A 22,770-nucleotide genomic window follows, 5' to 3' on the forward strand; every position below is an offset into this window, starting at 1 on the left:
GTTTTAAAGGTAATCATATCAATCCTAAAGAAATAGCAAAATAATTTCTGAACTTTCGACATCAAGATGGCTGCTACTGCTCGTGTTCTCGTGTACGGTGGAAAAGGAGCCCTTGGTTCACAATTAGTGAACTTTTTCGAAGCAAAGAATTGGGTAATAACTTCTATGTACAATTCCTAACATAGTGGTGTGACATGTGCTCCATCTGAGTCGTGGATGATACCCAAAAACTATAATTTATATGTGCCAGTTTTAACCCGTTGTATAGTAGTCCCAACTATTGCTATTTTTGCTGTACTTGTGGTTATTATTTTTTTGTTGTTGAGTTTCTGAATCTATTTTGTTTCCTCAGGATACTGACTTGACTCGAGGATTACATGACAGGAAAAGCAAGAATGGAGGACAAATAACGTTGATAACTCGTACCGAGGGGCAGTGATGTTAGATGGACAGGAATTTGATATGAATTTCAATTACAGGCCTCAAATATCAAATTTGGGTCAAGTTCCAGCTTGGGAGTGGGGCAGTCAGTCATAACTTAAGTCAAGACCATCTGATGAGGGGGCACTAATCCACTCAGTCTCAAAGGGGCACTGAGGCTAAATTGGAAAGTGTGCACAAAATTCACCTAGCTCTATTTTCATAGTGCGCATTGTTCACATACTTTAAATTAAATCAGCACCAGCTGCTCCAATTTAAGTTTGAGCACGAGCGTGCGCAAAAGCATATCTAGGTTTCTACATTAAATTTACATGTAGCCGGTAGTCAAAAATTTTGGACGGCGTTACCATTGTGGTCGAATCATGGGCAGCTTACATTACTTGTCAACCATAACTTTTTGCTGGATCATGCATGGACTTATCTTTATTTAATGTCAGCCATATCATGTGTTGTACGTCAAACATTATGTGAATTCAGTATCTCCAACAGTAGGTGCCGTGCACAGAGCAGCATTTTTAGATGCATTATATGGGATAGCTCACCTGTGGCTCAGGGGACAAATTTGCCTCAATTTTGGCAGCATATGCACTCAGAATCACATTCCGTTTTTATCCCAGGATATGTTTTGTTGAAAATTTCTTCGGTTTTCATGATGTGACCAGCACATTGAAGCCTTGCAGTCGTGAACCATGACCAGTGACTGCATATCAGTAAAATTTTGAAATTTAAAACTCTTTTTTTTTAGTTGAGTTCTAAGCAAAGAAAAAAGCAGTAATGAAAGAAAAGCAGATGAAAATTGCATTGAATTGCATGGGAACTAACTGGAAGCGACAATGGCTCTGAGGAATCCCACAGTGCATCTGTGACGGCTTTTCAGTGTATGTGCTGAATTTTTCTGTGAATTGGCGATACCGTGAATTACATATTAAGCTCCCTAAGGGGGAGGGTTCAGGGAGCTGGGAGGATGGAGTTTCCCCCATCCCCAGTTAAGCACAGACGCTCTGAGTCTGATGTTCCATTGTCATTGTTCCTTGTCTCCTCTCACTCTTCCTACGTTTCCATACTTTTTTTTTTTTTTTTTTTTTAACAGGAGGGCAAAGGTTACTGCCTCCTGGCTACAAGGTTATGCACTAGATGTGAAAAATTATTTTTCAATGTGAGAAAATTATTTGAGAGATGCTGTACTTTGTTGCAGTATTTAGGGGGAAGATTTATTCCCGGTCTCATCACTGCACTGTGCTTTTAAATGTCCCTAGAAAAATACAAAGAAATCTTGTATGCCTAGACAGTCAGGCCAGTAACAAAATATTGTGGCTGTGAACGGTTTGATTTTGAAAGGGGCATTCATGCCAGTGCAAGGGACATGGCAGCAAATTACTGATGGCCAATGGGTATTTTGGGCGCTTGAATAAGCAAAGAAGGATGCAGTAGAAATAGACTCTGTGAGATTCTAATATTATACATCTAAACAGATCTACATTTGTAGGCCATTTTACATTCCGATAAATTAGATTTGAATTTGTTTGGAGCCTGTCATGTCTATATAGAACTGGGTGTATATATAAAGAGATTAATTATCCCTGTTTGTGACAGGGTGCCTATTTGTGGCACGGGCCATTTCATTCATTGATGAAAAGGTCCAATCAGGTGCAAGAGTACCCTTACTTCCCAAAGCAGTTGAAAGTAACTTCCACTTTATCTATAGATAGGGGATATGCACCCATACACACACACATGCAACTATCAGCAAGATTGATTGACAGCATTTGTTATAACGATACGTTGTATATGTCTACAGGCTCTTCTCTTATATTACCATGAATGATTGAGTGGTTTTAAAATTATGTGTTACTAGTATCACACAAATTTGAATCTATATAGATTTAACATTCTGTGTCTGTGCTAATAACATTTTTATCTCTTGACACATGATTATTCCTCTCTAAACCTGCACATATTTCTTCCTCTTGTTCAGTAGCACTGCCCAACACCCCTGGGCACTGGCCAACCGGACAGGGGGTGCGCTAATGTTGATGGTACAGAGAGAGAAGTCAGAAGTTATATTGCTTTGTTCTTCAATGCAGTGGATTACTGCTGTTGTAAAATATTTGAATATTAATGTCATGAAAAGTCATATCAGAAAAAGAAAAACTGATGTTCACAATTTTAATGGCAATCTAGCTCCTGCAAATTTAGGTGATGTTGGAAGAGGTTACAATGTTTGTTTAGTATTACTGCCTATAAATGAGGCAATATTAGATTCTATTGAGTTTGTTTTCTTGAATCTCTGCTGATACAGTGGGTTCTCTCAGCTGACCTGGCACCAAACGAGCAGGCAGATGCCAACATTATCATATCAGAGCTGAATGCATGGACGCAACAGTCGGAAGAGGTTTACTCCAAAGTGGAGGATGCCCTTGCTGGAGAAAAACTGAATGCCATCCTGTGCGTGGCAGGTGGCTGGGCTGGAGGCAGTGCAAAATCAAAAGGTGCAAAATTACCCCTTTTAGGGAACAAGATAGAGTTGCACAGTTGATTGCTTTCCTTCATATGAATGTGGCACACTGAGTGTGTTTGCATATAATTTAAATCCCCAACAAGTCAATACAGTGTAATTTGTGTGATGTAGGCTTTATTTCCTTTTCCTTTGCTTAGACTTTGTGATCTCTTATGGTAGTCTAGTGGTTCGATAGAATCATCTCCCCAGTGTGTGTGTGTGTGTGTGTTTTCTCTTTCTTTCTTTTCTACGTCTTAATCTAGTCTCTGTTGTGAAAAAAGTCATTAATGCCTCTCATATACTGTGGTAGCACACAGACATATTATAAATAACAGTTAAATTCGTCTTTCTTCATACTGAGGTTGTGCACAGTGCAAGTAGACAATGTTTTGTGGTCTACCAATTTGCATTGAAGAGGAGATATTTTGAAACCATTGTATAGCAATGTTACACCTATTCTAATTGGCACAGTATGAACAGTATAGTTCTGATCAGATCAGTATGTTACCAATGACAGGAATGATGATGATAGGGGATGATGATGATGATGATGATGATGATGATGATGAGAAGAAAGAAGAGGGAGAAGGAGATTAAAAGAGGAAGAGGATGAAAAATATGACCTGGGTGTACCTGTAAGTATGAATAATGATGCTAATTATTGTTAAAGGGATGGTACAGTTTTGGTTGAGATGGGGATTCAGGTTTCCAACATTTTATGATGATGACCATTTTTTTTTTTTTTTAGATATTGAAAAACCTCTTGAAATAATGAAAGGGCATATAATTTCAAGAGGAATTCAAAGTATATTTGGTGAAAATTGGTTTTGAAATGGCTGAGATAAACAAAACGATAGAGTGATTCTAATAAATGGTGGGACCCACCTTTCATTAGAATCACTCTGATTTACTTTGTTTTTTGATATCTCACCCATTTCAGAATGGATTTTCATCAAATAAACTTTGAATTCCTCTTGAAATTGTATGCTCTTTAACACTTCTTGAAGTGGTTTTTAAAGTATCTTGTGAAAAATTAAAAGCTGAATCCTCACCTCAACCAATACTATAACCATCTCTTTAACCTTTTGAATAAAGTGTAAGGTATAACTTACAGACATAAAGTGAATGACCAAAGATTCTCTGTGTCATATTGTGTAGACCTTGTGAAAAATGCTGACCTCATGTTCAAGCAGAGCTGCTGGACTTCCACCATCTCAGCTGGCCTGGCTGCACGCCACCTGAAAGAGGGTGGGCTGCTACAGCTGACAGGAGCTTCACCTGCTCTGGACGGCACACCAGGTATTGAGAAGCAATAACTCCTGGGTCAAGTCCATTGATAGTTCAACCCTTCCGAGCCATTACACCATGCTAAGTTTCTGTAGTAAAAAAACATTTACTTTAATCTGGCCTATCATGTGGAATATTTGCTGTTTGTAATGTAAATAATGTTTTGTTGCACAGTTACTTGGTAGTTTTCATAAAGACACTATGAGTGACTGTTGTCTAGCTCGTTGCGCCGTTGAGCTCTGAACTGATCTGGTTGTGTGATAAAGCCCTCTCATGACACACAGGAAATTAGATTAAAAAGAACTATGAATGAAAAAAAAAAAAAGAATTTCCACCTCAGAAAGTGTAAGCCTCTCATACAAATTGGCTATTGTTCTACAACAACTACAACAATGACAATACAGTAGCATCTCATGTATCAAACCATAAAATGCACAAAGAATGTTTTTGAGATGGAATTTAGGAGCCACATTTGGGCATTTAACCTGATGCCTTGGGATGGACTAATGTAGTGTACAGTAACTACCACTAGAGCAGTTATATACATTGTGAGCTGCAATGTTTGAAGTCTGTCAGGTGTATAAGACTTGGTGTTTTAGGACAGAGAGTACTCATACTCACTGAAATGCCACAGAAAGAATAGGTGTAGCTATAAGATTACCTGTACCCCATAGAAAAAACTGAATGACAATAATGAACAAATACATGAATTGATGAATTCAGTTAATAGGCAAACACAAAAATAACTCCAAATAAAAATGGTGTACAGATGCAATATTGGTGACATGATTCTTCAATCTGCACTTTGATTTAATACTCTTATGATGTCCACTCCCAATACACAAGTCTTTGTTGTCAGACATTGGTTGCTGTCCTTCGGCAGAATGGCAAAATGTGTCTACGTGTTATCAGACTCTGAGAACAGCCCACCTAGTTACTAGTATTAGTAGTATACATGTATCTAAACTGGAGCCTTTACACTTATACCTCTTGCAAGCAATGGATGATGTTTCCTTCCTTAGCTTATCCTGGGACATATAATTGGCAACATAATGGAAGATGAAATATGTAAATTTGTCTTGAAAGCATATAGAATTGGCTGTGATTTTAGTGATACTTTGTGTCAAAGATAAAAGGTTAGGGAACCTGAAATAATCTTTCATTCTCTGGTTCTCAAACAGGTATGATGGGTTATGGAATGGCCAAAGCAGCTGTCCACCAACTGACCAAAGGTCTTGGAATGGAGAATAGTGGACTTCCAGCTGGCTCAACTGCTGTTGCAATTTTGCCGTGAGTTGAATAGGAGGAGTTTGAAAAGATTAGGGGAAATTATTCACACAGCAGACTCGAGCAGGTGTGAACAGATATGAACACCCATGCATGTGATATATATTTGATTCTAGATCTTGGGTGAGCATTGTATTTCCTTTTTTGAATCTTCTCTTTGCATTAGAATATGCAGGCACAATAATTCCCCCAAGTGGACTAGCATTATGATATGTTATCACTGTTGAGGAGAATATGCATCTGCCTTGTGGCAGTTGTGTCATTGCAATATTGCCTTTCCCTTTCTTCATAAAAGTCACAGCCTTTAAAAAGAAATATTGTCACTGCAGCTCAAAATTGCCACTCATTCATTTTATATGCCATGTATTTTGCAAGCATGATATTTCATAAATTAGGACTTGTGTAAAGGCAATTCCATGCAGAGTTGACTTTGTGATTGAGCCACACAGTTGCCAAGCATGTCCTGCCTTCTATATGAAACGAGATATTCAAACAGTTATTTGTAGACTTTCTCCCCTTTCTTCCACAGTGTCACTCTGGATACTCCCATGAACAGGAAATTCATGGCCAATGCCGACTTCTCCTCATGGACGACCCTGGAGTATGTGGCGGAGTAAGTAACATCAATACAAGGACAGACAGAATCTTTAGTGGGGGCCCTCAATACTTGCCTGGTTTTCCTCAGTTCTGAGATTTCTCCAGTGTTTAGTTTTAGATTGTAGTCTTCAGTCAATAAGTATTTATGTGAGACACATTGGAATGCTCTATATCCTTTTTATCAGCTAAAAGGATCATGGAGCAAAGCTCCCCAAACAGTATTGATTCAGTGGACCTAATAATTTGGAAGATTTAAGCATTGGAAGTATCATATTATCAAAAATATACTCAAACAAAACAAATTGACCACAGAATTGATGGATTTGATAATTTCCAAAAATGCCACCATCAATTGTTCACTCTTTTTTTTTTTTCTTCACAGAAATTGTAGCCATGCAACAGCTATATCATTAGCATGTGTTTTTAAAGCAAAAATAGACAAACAAAAGTCTTCCTTAGTATAGAGGTCCCCGGTAAACTGGAATTTCTCTTCTAAAAAAGTATGTTGCCCTCACATGTGAATTCTCACATATTCTGCATCAAAATTTTATGGATGACGATTTCATACACACATGCACAGATACACACAAGCATGCACATGATGCTCATATGCTCTCTCTTTCTCTTTGCAGACTCCTCTTCAAGTGGTCGCAGGGTGAGGAGCGTCCAGCGTCTGGCTCTCTTGTCCAGCTCATTACCAAAGCAGGGAACACTGAACTGGTCGTCTCCTAAGAAGTGACCCCAAGCTGTGCATCCGGTGTGTCTGCCACCTCCAATCCATGCAACTGAGTGTATCTCCCTTCCAAGTACCGTTACCTCTGATGTTCAATGTCTGTTGGTAATAATCATGCCAGTATTTTCATAATGGAGAGTCTACATTTTGGTTTCATCTGTGGAAATGAGGGTGTTTTTCTTTTCAAGTACTACCGTTAGCTGTGATGGTCAACTGGTGCGATGTTTGTGGGTGATTGTCAGTTTGGTATTGTCAAAGTTAAAATCCAAAGGTGTTTTTTAAGACACAGTAGACGTCTTGAACCGTATGTGTAGAAAGTATGATATTATGGTCCACCTTAGGGAGAGTCTCTCATCTGTTGATGTGCAAATGCACAAGTGCTGATTATAAGAATGTAGTTCATGACCCAGTCAACTTTATAGAAAAGATTTGACATACGTGTTTACCGGGTAAAGTGGGCAGAGAATATGAATTGTAAATGTAGCAGTTGCTATTACAACGTGTGTTGTATTAACCCCTGTGAAACATTAGGTCTTTAAAGGTTACTTGTGTTGTACGTATAAATACTTGTGTGTATGTTTCTGGATGTAACATGGCTAATCAAATTTTGTTGGATTGGTTTTTGATGCATTATATGATTTGATTTTAAATCATTTTCAATTATGAGTCGAGATGCATGAACACAAGCTATGATTTGTGTCAGTGGGAGGACTGTCAAATTTCACCACAAAGATGGGTATCAAATAACATTATCACTATGTGATAGAAGTCTGAAGATGCTGCTATCTGTTCAAATATTTTTATGTACAGATTGTTCGTTCCAGAGGTACACATGATTTTTCATTGATGAACTTTTATTTTTTCAGCATATGTATGTACTTTCGAGTGTTGTGGTTGCTACATATATGATTGCAGTGGAGAACAGATTTTGCAGAAGTTTATCTACAGACTGTATGCTCTGCAAGGTGTAGCTTATTTAGTGACACAAAGTAATCAGTTGTTACAAATTTGAAAAAAGAAAATGCTCATTTTTTAGCCAGGGCTATGTTTTATCCAAAGATGTAATCGATTTTAAATTTCCTGAAGACACAGGCTGCCATACACTTACGATAGAAATCAACTTTATAATCAATTTTAACTCTTCATAAAACAGGGTCCAGATCTCACGATGTCTGATTGCATCGCCAAATTTCCATGCAAATCATTATCTTCCCTTTAAAAGAAAATCAAGTAAGATGGAAAATTTCTTGCAGTTATTGTGACTTCTCAGGCTCCTCATACTTGCAAGTTTGATATGAGATGTGATATCCCACAGAGGTCAAAGAGCCATTCAGTGTTAAGAAATTCAAACAGAAATATTGAGTAAAAGATAAGATGTGTCCTGTTTGGGGGGATAAATACAGACATTGGGTTAGAGGTCCTGCAAAACTCACTGTACAGTTTTCATTTGATGTACAGATTACAAAGTTGCAACAGAAGAATGCATGAATTCCAGTTGTTACCTAATTGTACATTTACAATGTCCCTATTTCAAATGCTTAACTTAACGAGTATTCAGTATCAAAAGGATTTTTAATCAGTTGAGGACGAGTCGATTATGCCACAACATGCACTTACAATTGACACTTGCGCAAGTATACTCAGGACTATGCCTGTAGTCTTTGATGGGTTAGCAAAGCAGCACTAGAACATGTCTGATTGACAGTAAAATCAAGAAGTGCAGACAATCATGCCCAAGTGTCTCTTACCAGGCATGTTGATGTGAAGGCTCAAATCTGCTTGCCGTGTCCATTTTAAAAAATTGTCAAGCACAATCTATGTGCACTAAATGTAATGTATTCTTGTTCACGTTATAACTGCAATGCATGTTACCTGTCCCTGTGTATTCAATCTCTCTATTAGAGCCAGCTTCACTTGCATTCCATTTTTGTTCAATTCTTGTGCACCTCTGAAATGACATGTTTCTTTTCCTAATAATTTTTGTTCTGTATTATGTTTTATATGAATACTCCGTAATCATTTGATGGCAGTACTGTATTCGATTGCACACGTCTTACTGTGTTCTTTGCAGCCTTTGGAAAATGTCAATCATGAAATATTGAGCCTTGTAGATTGCCCCATGTTGGAGAGATTCATGTTGTATGAATGCTATTCATATCTTTATCCCCTTAATATGAAATCATGTCGCCATATGGAAATCACTAATAAACCATGAATTTTCAATGCCAAATGTGCATTTCAGTGACCAGTCATCTACAGTAAAATTCCGCTATGTACCTTGGTACTGTGCTTGTGTTCCTGTCAGGTGTATGAAGGGAAGGGATACGCACACTACGTGTGGTACGAATGCATACAAAATGCACCTACAGAGGTGTATTTACATTTATATACACACAAACACACTTACATACATGTACTTATATATATAATGTATATATATATATATATATATATATATATATATATATATATATATATATATATATATATATATATATATATTTATATATATATAATACACACATATACACAAACATGAGGCACATATACTGTACACTGTAGAAAATGTGTGTGTGGGTATGTGCATGTCCATATGTCTCTGTCGTAATGTGCTTGACTGCATAGAGTACATGTACAACTAATGAGATGAGATTGCCATCCAAAAAGAATTTCTATATACAGCAACAACCAACCTCCCCAACCTCTCATAAATTTATCTCTAGCAGCTCCTCTGATGGCCATTATGGACATCACCCAGACAGATGGAGAGTTGTGCAAACGTGTGGAAGGACAAGGAAATGAAAGACACAGCAATACAGATAAAAACCAATATATCTCATGCTTTTACAGATGAGAAGACAGACGGACAACCTGAATATGCCTATCTCCTGCACCCTTTGGGGTGGAGGAATACACAGTCCTGTTACATAATGTGGTTAGATCAAGAAGTCATCATTTATTGCACATCATACAAAAAGATAAACACAGCCCTGTTGCAATGCCTACAGTTATTTCAGTCACCATGGCAACAAGTAGAAATCCCACATGATAATTGGTTGTTGCAGTGACAACAGTAGATGGCATTATCCTAAATTGTCATGGTATGGTATATCTTTCTCATAGCAAGGTCTGCAGGATCAGAATTAAAATGTTCGGATCGCATGAAGTGTTACAAATTTACAAACTGTCTGCACAATCTGCATATAAAATTTACAGTACTTCATATCTATAAATACATATAATGTACATTGCAGTAGAACTTCATATCTATTTATGTTTACAATCTATATTAGATACATACACATATGCAATGATCCATTTCAAATAATGGCTTATGGAAAGTAGGTTAAAAAAAATAGCTGTGGACTATTTCACCTTTCTCTCTGGAGAGATCTCATTTTATTCTATGCTGCATCCAAATAATTGTACAAGGAGTATCATCTCTGAAGTGATACAATGTATTCGCACAATCAATAAATTCCCCCAAAATGCCTCCTGTAACACAAAAATATAGTCTTATATTATCTTCAGTGGGTGGAATTCGAGTTTTGCTATGGATAACAATTATTTGACTATCACATTTGGCCAGTGTGCTCGCAAAATGTGGCACTCACAAAACATTTCAAAATATAACGTACCGGTATACAATTTATAGTCTGCTGCATTAGCAGTAGTACAATTATGCTGAGGTAGAGATTATAGAGAGAGAGAGAGAGAAACAGACAGATAAATAGACAGACAGAAGGAGGAAGACGATCATTCAACAGCCTTACATCCAGAGTAACAGAGAAATACTAGTACTCGATCAGAACAATCAAAGTCTGTTTGTGACTCACATAAACTAATCAACAAATTTGTTTCAAATGCAAACTACTCATACAATATTCACAAATTTCTCTCATGCTGTTCATACTGTGTACACACAAAGAGTAACGTGTTATTTTATGTGAAGGACTTTCAGATACATTGTACTTCCCTTTTTGTTTTTCTCCCTTGTCTGCCGGAGCAGGGTGGTTCCAAAGTTATGTTCCTGATTGTGGTTATGGAGGAGGCACATGAATCATTTTTTACAAAGAAAATCATGTACAGACTGACATTTCATACATAAAATTCCCTACAGTAGATAGGCAAGAAACTATCCTGCCAACATTTCTGAATATACATTGCACAAACAGGAGCATCCAATGTCATAAAAAAGAGTACACTGGACATCCTACTTAGAAAATTTGACATAGGGAAATATGACAAAATGCATGAGACTTAATTTTTTGTTCTCTTGCAGTCTATTTTGTGAGAAACGTAAGATCATGCTCAAAACAAACAAAACATCTATATGAGTCTAGACGCTTCCATTTCTGAATATTTCTGAATATACATTGCACAAACAGGAGCATCCAATGTCATAAAAAAGAGTACACTGGACATCTTACTTACAAAATTTGACATAGGGAATTATGACAAAATGCATGAGACTTAATTTTTTGTTCTCTTGCAGTCTATTTTGTGAGAAATGTAAGATCATGCTCAAAACAAACAAAACATCTATATGAGTCTAGGCGCTTCCATTGTGATCAAAACCAAAAGTATCAATTCGAAAAATCACCTTGTATATGAATTTCATGGAGTATAGAAGACTGGAAAAATGTTAAGTAAAAACAAGCCCTGCACTCTCATGGCAACCAAGTTCAATTATTGTCAGTAATGGGGATGTAAGATAGGTGCCCACACCAGCTGTTGGTGGGTCACTGTTTAATGGAGTAGTTGAAGTTGTTACCAAACTTGTCCATGTACCTCCGCTGATCTACCCTGTTCATGGCCGCAGCGACTCTCTTCATGGCTTGCCTGGCAGTGAGAAAAAAAAAATCACAAAAGCAAAATGAGAAAAAGAGAAATGGAATACATGGAATCTACTTCACAGCAGTCATTTCAACTCATAAGCATTGTCAACAAAAGCATTCATTGGTCTCAATTTGGAAATGTAGCAAATAACACATTCAAAGAGAATGTGCACACAGCGCACTACCAATGTTGGTATCACATTATCCACATTTCCTCAGATTCAAGAACCAAATTCTGAATACGTCAAATAAAAAGTAATCCTGGCAACATTGCTAAGTGATTCACTGCAATGATAATGAAAAGGTTTAACACTGCTAATTCAATGTCTCCACATTTCGTTAATATTTTAAAATGAGAATGTGTCTCTTCTTGGCAGAAATGCATAGTCACTCCAGGGGCAGGGGGAGTATAGCCCTAAACACTGAGCCCTCTGGCACTCAAAAGTAGAAGCGTTACTGAGGTAGGCCATACTACTACTTCATTTTCACTCTATGAGAACAATTGGGGGGGGGGGGAGGTGGCGGAGGCAGGGAGGTGTCAAACAGACACTTATCACATCACTGCACGGATGCCTCTGGAGAACCTGACACATTGTGACACGTCAAGGTGCGGCTTTACCTGCTCAGAATGCGCTTTTCCAGCCGATTTCTGGATGTGTTCTCAATCTTCCTGATGTCGGTCAGGCCCGGGTACTTCTTGGCCTTTCCTTTGCCTTTCTTGCCAGAGCCTTTCCCTTTCCCTCCTTTCCCGGCACCCCCGGCTCTTCCCAACGAGGAGGAGGACGATGAACCGAGGTCCAGTCCCGTGGCACCCTCGATGTCTCGTAGCAGTTCTGGATCCTGCCATGCTGCTGGATGTTCTAAATTTGACAGCGAGTTATCAGAACCAATATCTGTTTGAAAAGTGCTAGTAGCACACAAGCTTTGGTAATTCTGTCTGTATGTCTGCTCTACAATACACTGCACTCTCACATTTTACTGATACAGTTCACTATACATTATGCTCACATAATAACCCATGCATAAAAGGTGAATTGAATTTCAGACCAGCAAAGACCACCTTCATGTTTGTTGTATACATGCAAAAAATCACAGAACATTAAAAAAATTGTAGTTGATCATCTAAATTCATGGTAATCACACTTTATCAAACAGGATTCACCACAACAGGGCCATCAAAATTGCGTAATAGCACAATACAAATATTGTCTTTCTCTTCTGAGTGTAAGTTGAATTCAAGTTTGAAATATATTTTCACATCAGAAAAGAGCAAATTATTTTGGTGTCTTTCATTTCCATCCATTGCATTGGTACTTCATAATTATTTGACACAATCTTGTACTTTCATTCCTGGGAGCCACTAACTCGCAGCAAAAAGTCTTGCCTTTTAGAAGGCAAACGGAAGTTGCCTACTGTATTTATGAAAACAGAAAGTACATTTCCAGTCATCTACAAGATGCTGACTTGATCTAAAATGCCATACTTCATGTTGTTCTTAACCCGTTGAGGACGGATTGATTTTGCTACAACACGCATTTCCCATAGACACCTACCCGAGTATACTTGGGACTCGTCCTCAACGGGTTGAATGCAAACATGAAAAAAACTATGCATGGAAACTTTAAATAGTACCAAAAGAGTTATTGCCATTATCATTAATACAATACAAACTAAACATTATATACATTATATAACAAAATAATACTGTACGAGCTGAAATTTTTGCATACAGATATTTTGGCGAATTGCTACTTGGAGTACATTTTTGCGTGTTGTTAATTTCGCGGTTGCGAAGGTCTAACTGAACTTAGTTATTCGCGCGTTGTTATTTTTGCGTGTTGTTATTTCCATGGTTCGAAGGCGATTCACGAAATTCGCTAAAATAAAACCACCGCAAAAATTTCAGCTCATACAGTAATCAATTGTACCTTGTGCGGCTGCTTCTGACTTGGGTGCGTCCAATGGCCTGGAGTCCTGAGGATTCCCAAGCTCATCTCGTGGTATTATTTTCCCATGGAAAGGACACTGACAAAAAACACAAACAAAGAAGCAAACAAACAAATTACTAATAAGTATATGTGCAATTTTAATTTGTTTTGGTGTGTTGACTTTGGCATTTTAACATTAAATACAAGGAAAAAGTCATATTAAACTTAATCACCGTGGCGCAAGGCCTTCCTCCCCGTTTTTACCACTGTATTCATTTTCATCTCTACACAAAGCTCACATAAAAATAATTTCAGCTTCTTGATCAACAGTACTCCACACTCATTAAATATTGGGTATTTGATAGGGGTTGGTAGCACTGTAGTGTCTATGGAAAAACCAGCAATTGGTCAGCATCCAACCCAGGTAAAGCCATGAGCGTGCCACACAATCTCACAATCATAAACACACATACCTCAGTACGGTTCTAGGAACACCACCCCCTGGAAAACCACCCTCCGGATAACTACCACCCGGATAATTACCCCCCAGGACAATTCCCCCCTAGGGCAACTACCCCCCGGACAACTACCCTCCAATGGCAATTACCCTCCAGGGTAATTACCCCCTAGGACAACTACCCCCCGGACAACTACCCTCCCAGGGCAATCACCCCCTAGGGCAATTCCCCCTTAGGAAAACTACCCCCTGGATAACTACCCCTCGGATAACTACCCCTGGATAACTACCCCCTCGGATAACTACCCCCTGGATAACTACCCCCCGGAAAACTACCCCCTGGGTAACTACCCCCCGGATAACTACCCCCTGGATAACTACCCCCTGGGTAACTACCCCCCGGAGAACTACCCCATGGGTAACTACCCCCCGGATAATTACCCCTCGGATAATTACCCCCCGGATAATTACCCCCCCCCCCCCCCCCCCCGGATAATTACCCCCGGATAATCACCCCCCCGGATAACTACCCCCCCAGATAATTACCACCAGGATAATTATCCCCAGGTTAATTACACCCTCCTCCGAAAACTAGACCCAGATAACTTCCACCCGATAACTACCCCCTCCGATAACTTCCCATGGATGATTACCCCGGATAAGTAGGCCTACAACTCCCCCTCCCCTATAACTATCAAGAGGAAAATTACCCCCAGGACAGTGCACCACGCCAATTACCCCCTGGGTAACTACCTCCCGGGTCATTGCCCCCACCCCCCCCCCCCCAATCTTACTTTTAATAAAAAGAATATCATTACTACAGGAAACGAAGTTCTTTGTATTATTTGCCAGGAATCACGGAGATGCCATACTGATACATCATCTTATGAAAACAACATCTTAAGGATTTACGATTTGAATCGTTTGCATTTAGGATAATTTATGTACAAGCTTAATTTCTCCCTCTGTATTTTGACTCTATGTTAAAAAAAAACGAAGCTGTCCCTTTATATCCTACCCGGTAATCCAGTAAATGTCAATGCCTTTAACCAAAACTATTTTCGCTAAATCTGTATTTTCTTGTACTGTTGCGAAATTTTGGATTTCTCTTGATAGTATAGTATAAAAAAAGTTTTAAGTTTGAATGCCTTTACCATTGAACTAAAGACATTTTGAAGAAATGTTTTCAATTCAATTCAATTCATTTATTTTCATTCTTCTTCTTTTTTTCTATTTCAACAAAAACGTAACACAAGATAGATCAGGTTTTATACATCATAAACAAAGAACATTTGTCTTAATTAATAAATGGTATCAGTAAACATAGGAGCGCATACTGGCAAAAAAATAATACAAAGTCATGCTTCAGTTGAAAAAAAAGGAAGAAAGAATAGAGAGGTCCACTAAAAAGCAAAGCTTGTAGATTGTGAACCACTCATAACACAATGTTACGCTTCAGAATGAGTTAAAATTTTTGCAATATTTTTTTAACCACAATCGTCTATCGTTTACCACAACTCCATGTAACACTTCTTTATTTTGAGGCGCTTATATCTCATGCCTCACGTGCCCTGGTTTTGACCCATCATCTTCCTCTTCCCTCTCGCTTTTCTCTGTCCACCGTGAAAGTAGTCTGTTCCTGTCATTCATAACTCACCTTTCCTCTTTCTCTCATTACAAGGGATTTATCTCGTGTGTGTTCATGTGCAGTGCACTCCCGTTAAAACGAAATGCTCAGGACCGGCAGTTTTTTTTTTTTTCGTTTTAACGAAATTTCGTTATAACCGAACAAATGTAATATGCAATGTATAATGAAAAGAAGGAAACCACGCATAAAAAATTCTGTTTGTTGAATCCTCATAATACGCTGGAAAGCTATGTGAAATGGGAGATTACCTTTTTAATTTCGTTTAAATATTACATTTTAAAAAGAGCATAAAGTTGTTTGTGTTGTCACACATGTGTAGAAATGACGATGTACGATTTGGTTACAGTTCGCTATTCCAAAGGTTTTTTTTCTTACTAAAGTACGTTACTCCGAAGGCTCCTTATTCCGAAGTTTCGCCATCCCCGGGATTCCGATGGTTTGTTTATGTGAAGGTTCGCATTTCCGCAGAATCATTATTCCGAGAGTTCATAATTTACTCTCTAAAAAAAATCGAGTGAATACAAAAAAGAGTGAATTTTGAGTGAAAATGGAGTGAATTTTGAGTGAAAATGTTCATTTTCACTCATTTTGGAGTGACCTCAGGGATCACTCGAAGATTTAGGAGTGATCCCTGAGGTCACTCCAAAACGAGTGAAAATGAACATTTTCACTCAAAATTCACTCCAATTTCACTCTAAATTCATTCTTTTTTGTATTCACTCCTTTAAGAGTGAATATTTTCACTCGATTTTTTTTTAGAGAGTAGATCAAAATAATATATTGCTCATTTTCCGAAGGTTCGTTGATCTGAAAATGAATTGAGGTTCGTCATTCTGAAGGTTTATAAATCAAAAAAAGAGAAAGGTTCACTATTCAGAAAGTCTGTTGTTCCGAAGGCTTTTTCATCCGAAAATTAAATAAGGTTTGTTATTCCGAAGAAATTTTGTTAATGAAAAAAAAATGAGAAAGGTTTGTTATTTCGAAGATTTATTTATCTTAAGACGATTATAAGAATTGCAATTCTTAAGCTTTGTTAGTGTACTCTCCTTTTTCCACCATGGATTAACGATACTTTTTGTAATGTTCCGATTAACGAACGTTTTGAATTCCTGTCATTTTCGGACTAACGAACCGTATAAGAATAAAAATAAGGACCATATTTTATTATCGGATTAACGAACCTTTGGAATAACGCCAAAATGTGCTTAATAACAAACCCTCTTTCATTTCCGAACTAACGGACATTTAGTTGTATCAGAATCTGTGTGTTTTGTATTAAAGGACTTCGGAACAATGAAACAAACCTTATCTGAATTCAGATTATTGTATTACAATAACGCAAGTTCCACTCGGAAACTGCGTGATACACGGGAGTGAACATTTAATGATGCGTTCGCTCATGCAGAGACGCTTTAAAAATGCTTGTTCCGCTATGCATTTTCGAATGCGATCCGCATTTCGTTACAACGGAGCACATTTCTTTTGTTTTTCTTTGTCAGTGGCGCTCAGAAAAGACTTCGTGATAACGAAAATTTTGTTATAACTGTCTTCGTTATAAGCGAATTTTGTACATAGACTATAATGGCGATAATTTTGGGACCAGAAGTTTTGCTTCGTTATAACGAAATTTCGTTATAACCGTGTTCGTTGTAACGGGGGTGCACTGTATCATTATTTGTGTACTTCGTCTCTGTCTTAATGTGCTTTCTTTGTATTGTTTCATCAATTTTGTAACTATTTTAGTGTTATACCGTTAACGCTCATTTCAGAATTGCCCTACTGCATTATTGGGCACAACAACTAGTATATCAAGAATGTGGGAAGAGATTGTCACCTCCTTGGTATGATCACCGCAGAGCATTACCTCCCTTGAAAAGTACTCCTTATTAAAATTAGGCTCCAAACAATCACCCCTCTTACAATAACTCTCCCCCAGAAAAGTACGTCTCTCATTGTTATTTTCGAACAACGTTTTCTATTTGAATTGAAAAAAAAAATCATATCATTTGGTTTTGGTCGAGACCTAACTTCAGGTTTTAAACATCTTTTGGGTGAGATAATCAGAAATCCCTTACGAAATATCAAAGAGCATGTTATTCTAAGAAGGATTCAAGTTTTTGTGAAAAAAAAAATACTCTTGGAATGGCCGGGATAAAACAGAGCAGCCCTATAATGTAAAAACGATTCTGTCAACTACAACTCTCTATAGATCTATTCAAAAAGAGGGTGCAGGACAAAAAACTTTGTTAACAACTAGGGGTGTTTTGTAAAAAAAAAAAAAGAAATACCGTTAAACTCGTAATATTTTACTCTTTCTAATGAGACTAACTTATATTTGAACTGGATTTCCTCTTAAAGTGTCGAGAACATTTAATTTGAAAACTAGCACAATTCTACTTGTATGTAAAACAAGCTGTAATTTTACTCTTATGACAGATTAGGGCACCGTTTGATAAAAGTTGCCAGTTATGACATCTTCTTAGTCTCTAATAATTTCAATTAAACCATGGGTTCTGCTTGATTGATAAGCTTGAGTCACTGACTTGTTACCATGGACCTGCTTTGATCGACCTCCAACGATTGGTAATTGTGTGGAACTGACAGCTTGTCAGGACTGATACCTTTCATAAAACCGTGCCCGGATCCTATCAGAAATTATGGCTTTATATCGAAGGGTCCCTCGCTAATGTTAACGGAATATGAATCAACTCTCCTTTTCTTATGTTTATCGTCTAATGTGTTATAACGGTAGAAAATGACAAGCCAAAATAGTAAATGTGACCGTGCATCTCAAAACGAACATAAAGTCGCACACACTGATTTTGCGTGAGGACTGAAAATAAGTGAAATGGGTCAACCTAGCCGAACTTGACTTTTTCATATTTTCTGAAAGAGCGGGTCTTCTTTTACAATATGCTAAAATTTGGTATCATAAAACGGGCAGGAAAGTGTGTTTTCTTAGCAGTTTATCTCAAACATTTTTGGTAGAGTAGTGTGATTAGGCGTGTCTTTAGAATCCCTTTTTCATTTCTGAAAAACCTTGTCCACACTCTTCACTTTCAACTCTAATAACTTTAGAAAGGATAGCGCTATACTGCTTTGAAAATTGGCATTGATTATGGACAGAATGTGTTAATGAGGCATGCTTAATTTCAGTTTAATCTGATAATCCCTTCATTGTTGTAAATCTGGTGGTTTACTTCCTGTTTTTTGTCCCATTCATCGCACAGCCAGCACGGTTTGGTAAAGATTAAGCGCTTGAATAGACACTGTACTTCAGAGCCTCTTTTCTCAGTTCCCACTTTTCCTGAGTTTGTGCTTTCTTTCCAATATTTAGATAGGTTAGGGGAGTCCATTTGATTTGAGTTACACATCATTTTAAAGCTTAAAGTCTGCTCTTTCAGAATATGGTCTTGACTACAAAAATTCATATCTGGCGACTTTTTGTTTGTTTTGAGGTGCAGGGTCACAAATGATGACAGTGTAAGAGAAAGGTGCATCTTCTGATATGGTGTTATGAACTTATGGAAAAATTACAACGGGTGGTAACTTTCGGGGGGCGGGGAGGGAGAGTTGTCCAGTAGGTAAGTATCAGGAGGGGGGGGGGGGGGGTTCGGGGTATGGTTATGGGGGGGGGGGGTAGTAATCCGGGTGGTAGTTATCCTGGGGGTAGTTATCCGGGGAGTAATTATCCGGGTGGTAGTTATCCTGGGGGTAGTTATCCGGGGAGTAATTATCCGGGGGTAGTTATCCGGGTGGTAGTTATCCTAGGGGTAGTTATCCGGGGGGTAGTTACCCAGGGGGTAGTTCTCCGGGGGGTAGTTATCCAGGGGGTAGTTATCCGGGGGGTAGTTATCCAGGGGGTAGTTATCCGGGTGGTAGTTATCTGGGGGGTAGTTATCCGGGGGGTAGTCATCCAGGGGGTAGTTACCCAGGGGGTAGATATCCAGGGGGTAGATGTCCTAGGGGCAATTGCCCTTGGGGGTAGTTGCCCTAGGAGGGTAGATGACCGGGTGGTAGTTGTCCTAGGGGGTTATGGCCCTGGAGGGTGATTACCCTAGGAGGGTAATTGTCCGGGGGGTAGTTGCCCTAAGGGGGAATAGACCTGGGGGGTAATTATCCGGGTGGTAGTTATCCGGAGGGTAGTTGCCCAGGGGGTAAGTGCCCGGATACGCTCAGTACAAATAAAATGCACTTTCTATGAATTTATGCATTAAGTAAATGTTATTTTAGCTTTGTTTTGCTTCTTTCATTAACCTTTGGGCCTAACTTGACATTTTAGGAAACTCCAGTCCATGATACTTTGCATAATCCTTAACAGCCCTTTGATGCCCTAAAAAAAACACACTTCAGAGGGCCCCCGAGGTGGCATTTCTTCCACACCAACCTTGTGTCTGTCCATCCTCTCGCACAACGAACCATTGGGGAGGGGGGCCCTGCACTTCCACTTGACAGGTTTGAAGGAGCCGGTGAAGTTCATGACTCGGGTCTTCAGGTCATCCTTAATGGACTGTGTGTTCATGCCAACAAATGAATGAAATGCAAACAGAGATGACATCTAAGATTGATGTCACTAAACATTCTTCTGTTGCTGACATCTTGGAAGACATAATTTCACGTTTCCATTCAGAATCCAACCACCCAAAATAAATCAACAGTTATCTTTAAATCAGTTATACTCATTTTGGAGAAATAGGTTCCTTACCAACATTGTACTTTTTGGTTTTTTTTTTCTTTCTTTCTTTCTCATCTTCCTCATAGTTTTGATTGTTTTAACCTGTTAAAGACAGACTGATTTTGCTACAACACGCATTTCCCATAGACACTTGCCTGAGTATACTCGGGACTCGTCCTCAATGGGTCAAATTCATCAATCATTTGCTACTGCTGCACCTAGCATTTTATCTAACTCTTTATTGTTTGTTGTGTTGTGTTTGTTTTAAGAATGTCTTTCTTGCCCTTGGCAATCTTTACCCACATTTTTATTATTTGACTTGTTTTCTTCTATTCAACATTGTAAATGGCATCTATGAAAATATGCTTCACCTGAGTGAAAGTGACAAGCAATCTATATATGAATGTCAAACTCATGAACAATGAAATGATAATAAGTCTACAAAGAAAATTATATCTAATAGCATACCTTTACGGTACCTTCAATTGTGAAAGCAGCATACACTACCTCAAAGAAACAGTAGCAAATGAAATCTTGTTTTCCCCTATTTCTGTTACTTCACTTCTCTTTGAAAGCTGTAGTCAAGGTTTCATTTTTTTTTTTACTCTACCTTATGAAATGCCAACAATGAATAGTAGAAGTCAAAATAAACATCAAACCACAGAAATATGGGTCTCTTGGAGTAAAAACATTTTATATCCAGGAGAAATCATGCCAAAAGAAGTGCTAATCAGGGAAAGGAACAAGTACAATGAGGCTTTCTTTATTTCCTGCCCAAAGCTGCATAAGTCACTCTGTAAATCTTGCTGGAATGCAGATATTTTGGACATACCTCGATAACAACCTCCTCATTGTCAACGTGAGATATCCACGTTCTTGCATCTGTGTCAGGTCTGGAGAAGGGGGAAATGCATTCTGTTAATCAAAAATACAGACACACAGACAAACAAACAAACAAACACACACACACACACACACACACACATACACACACAAATATAATCATTCATCTTTCACTGATTTTCTACTAACTTGTTAGACATCCTTAGTAGCTACAATACTTCACAATATGTTACATACGAATTAATTTCACCTACTCAATTACTGATACATGGTTGAATTGAGCTGTTACAATTATTCAATGAAATGTAACCTTTGTTTTGATGACAAAATAAAGTGCAAAGCCTTGTTAACAGCACATTCTTTCTGCCACTTCCAAAATCTCATTCACTCTTGGCCTGTGGGATGATCACTTCTGTGAATACTGCTGGAAATAAGAAAGAGGTGGCAGCAAAGGTGGATGACAATGCAGTTAGACTTGACTGACCTCAGGATGACCGGGGCCTTAATGTCCTCCGGGTTTGACCAATAGGCAAGGTCAGTTCCAAAGGACACCACAGGAGCCCTCTTAAGGAGCTCCGCCCGTTCCTTTTCCTCTGCCGTTAGCTTCTTCTTCCCCTTTGGAGGAATGACGTAGGTCCTTTGATGGATGGATGGATGAAAATTGAGTAAGCCAACATCAGAACAAAGAACATCACAATTGCTACCCATAGATTCAATGCATATGAATGATGCACGCATTGATTTACATCCATTATGGTTTCACAGGAGCCTACTTCATAACCACGGCTAAAATGAAGAGAATGTGTCATCTTCGTTCACTGCTTATGTTAACTTTCCACGAATGGACTTGGAAAAAGATATCATATGGAGCTATATTTGCAATCAAGAACAAAAGCCATGGGTATGAATGTAATTGAGTTGCTGACTCATTACTGTGTTTGGTGCAGGCAGTAGGGCCTACTTGATTCTAATCAATGATGATAAAACCACAGTGAATAATATGGTAATATACAATGTAACAAAGTAATATAATTTCATTTAGTTATACATACTGCATAATTACTTCTCATACCTTTGTTAACACTTCAGATTCTCATTTTTAACAATCCAACTATTAGACAAACTTATTATTCTGTTCACACAAATGTTCCAATTTGCTTCTTTCCATTGTGCATGAACAATTAAAGAAATGAAAATGATCAATTCACAATGACTCTTGGGTATTAGAAAAAGTGTTACATGATACTAGGATACATATTTTTGCAGCTTATCTGTATACATATCCATATTACATTGATTAATGAGCTGTCAGTGACACTGTAACAGGTGATCAATGATTTAGTATCAAAACCAAATTTCAGGGTCTATAGTGTACATGCAAATAATGGGAGCGGCATAAGATAGAGCAGCAGAAATCCTATCAAATTACACCCATGGCACTAGATACCAAAGCTAAAGTTAAAAAGGCACTTGAATACTCTGATGTGAATTTTCACTTCATCAAGATATACAAAATGTGCTGACCACTTTTAATATGAC

General features: G+C 38.2%; 2 protein-coding genes across 2 annotated transcripts; one reads left to right on the forward strand and one right to left on the reverse strand.

Annotated features, from left to right (window-relative positions):
* Window positions 1-66: 66 nt before the first annotated feature.
* Window positions 67-6,925, forward strand: LOC139711787 (dihydropteridine reductase-like). The gene is made up of 6 exons (XM_071623640.1): window positions 67-153; window positions 2,741-2,930; window positions 4,097-4,237; window positions 5,407-5,515; window positions 6,042-6,125; window positions 6,742-6,925. Exons 1-6 carry the CDS (start codon window positions 67-69, stop codon window positions 6,839-6,841), a joined length of 711 nt encoding a protein of 236 aa, XP_071479741.1. The 3' UTR covers window positions 6,842-6,925.
* A 3,287-nt stretch (window positions 6,926-10,212) lies between these two features.
* LOC139711784 (UV-stimulated scaffold protein A-like) lies at window positions 10,213-20,147 on the reverse strand. Its single transcript, XM_071623638.1, has 4 exons — window positions 20,101-20,147; window positions 13,609-13,705; window positions 12,300-12,540; window positions 10,213-11,684 (listed from the first exon to the last, which is right to left on the reverse strand). The coding sequence occupies exons 1-4, from the start codon at window positions 20,113-20,115 to the stop codon at window positions 11,585-11,587; spliced, it is 453 nt and encodes a 150-aa protein (XP_071479739.1). The 5' UTR covers window positions 20,116-20,147; the 3' UTR covers window positions 10,213-11,584.
* Between the last annotated feature and the right edge of the window lie 2,623 nt (window positions 20,148-22,770).

The sequence above is a fragment of the Diadema antillarum genome, unplaced genomic scaffold (assembly GCF_040938485.1).
Source record: "Diadema antillarum isolate AM-2024a unplaced genomic scaffold, OU_Dant_1.0 seq00001703_RagTag, whole genome shotgun sequence".
Lineage (NCBI taxonomy): Eukaryota > Metazoa > Echinodermata > Echinoidea > Diadematoida > Diadematidae > Diadema > Diadema antillarum.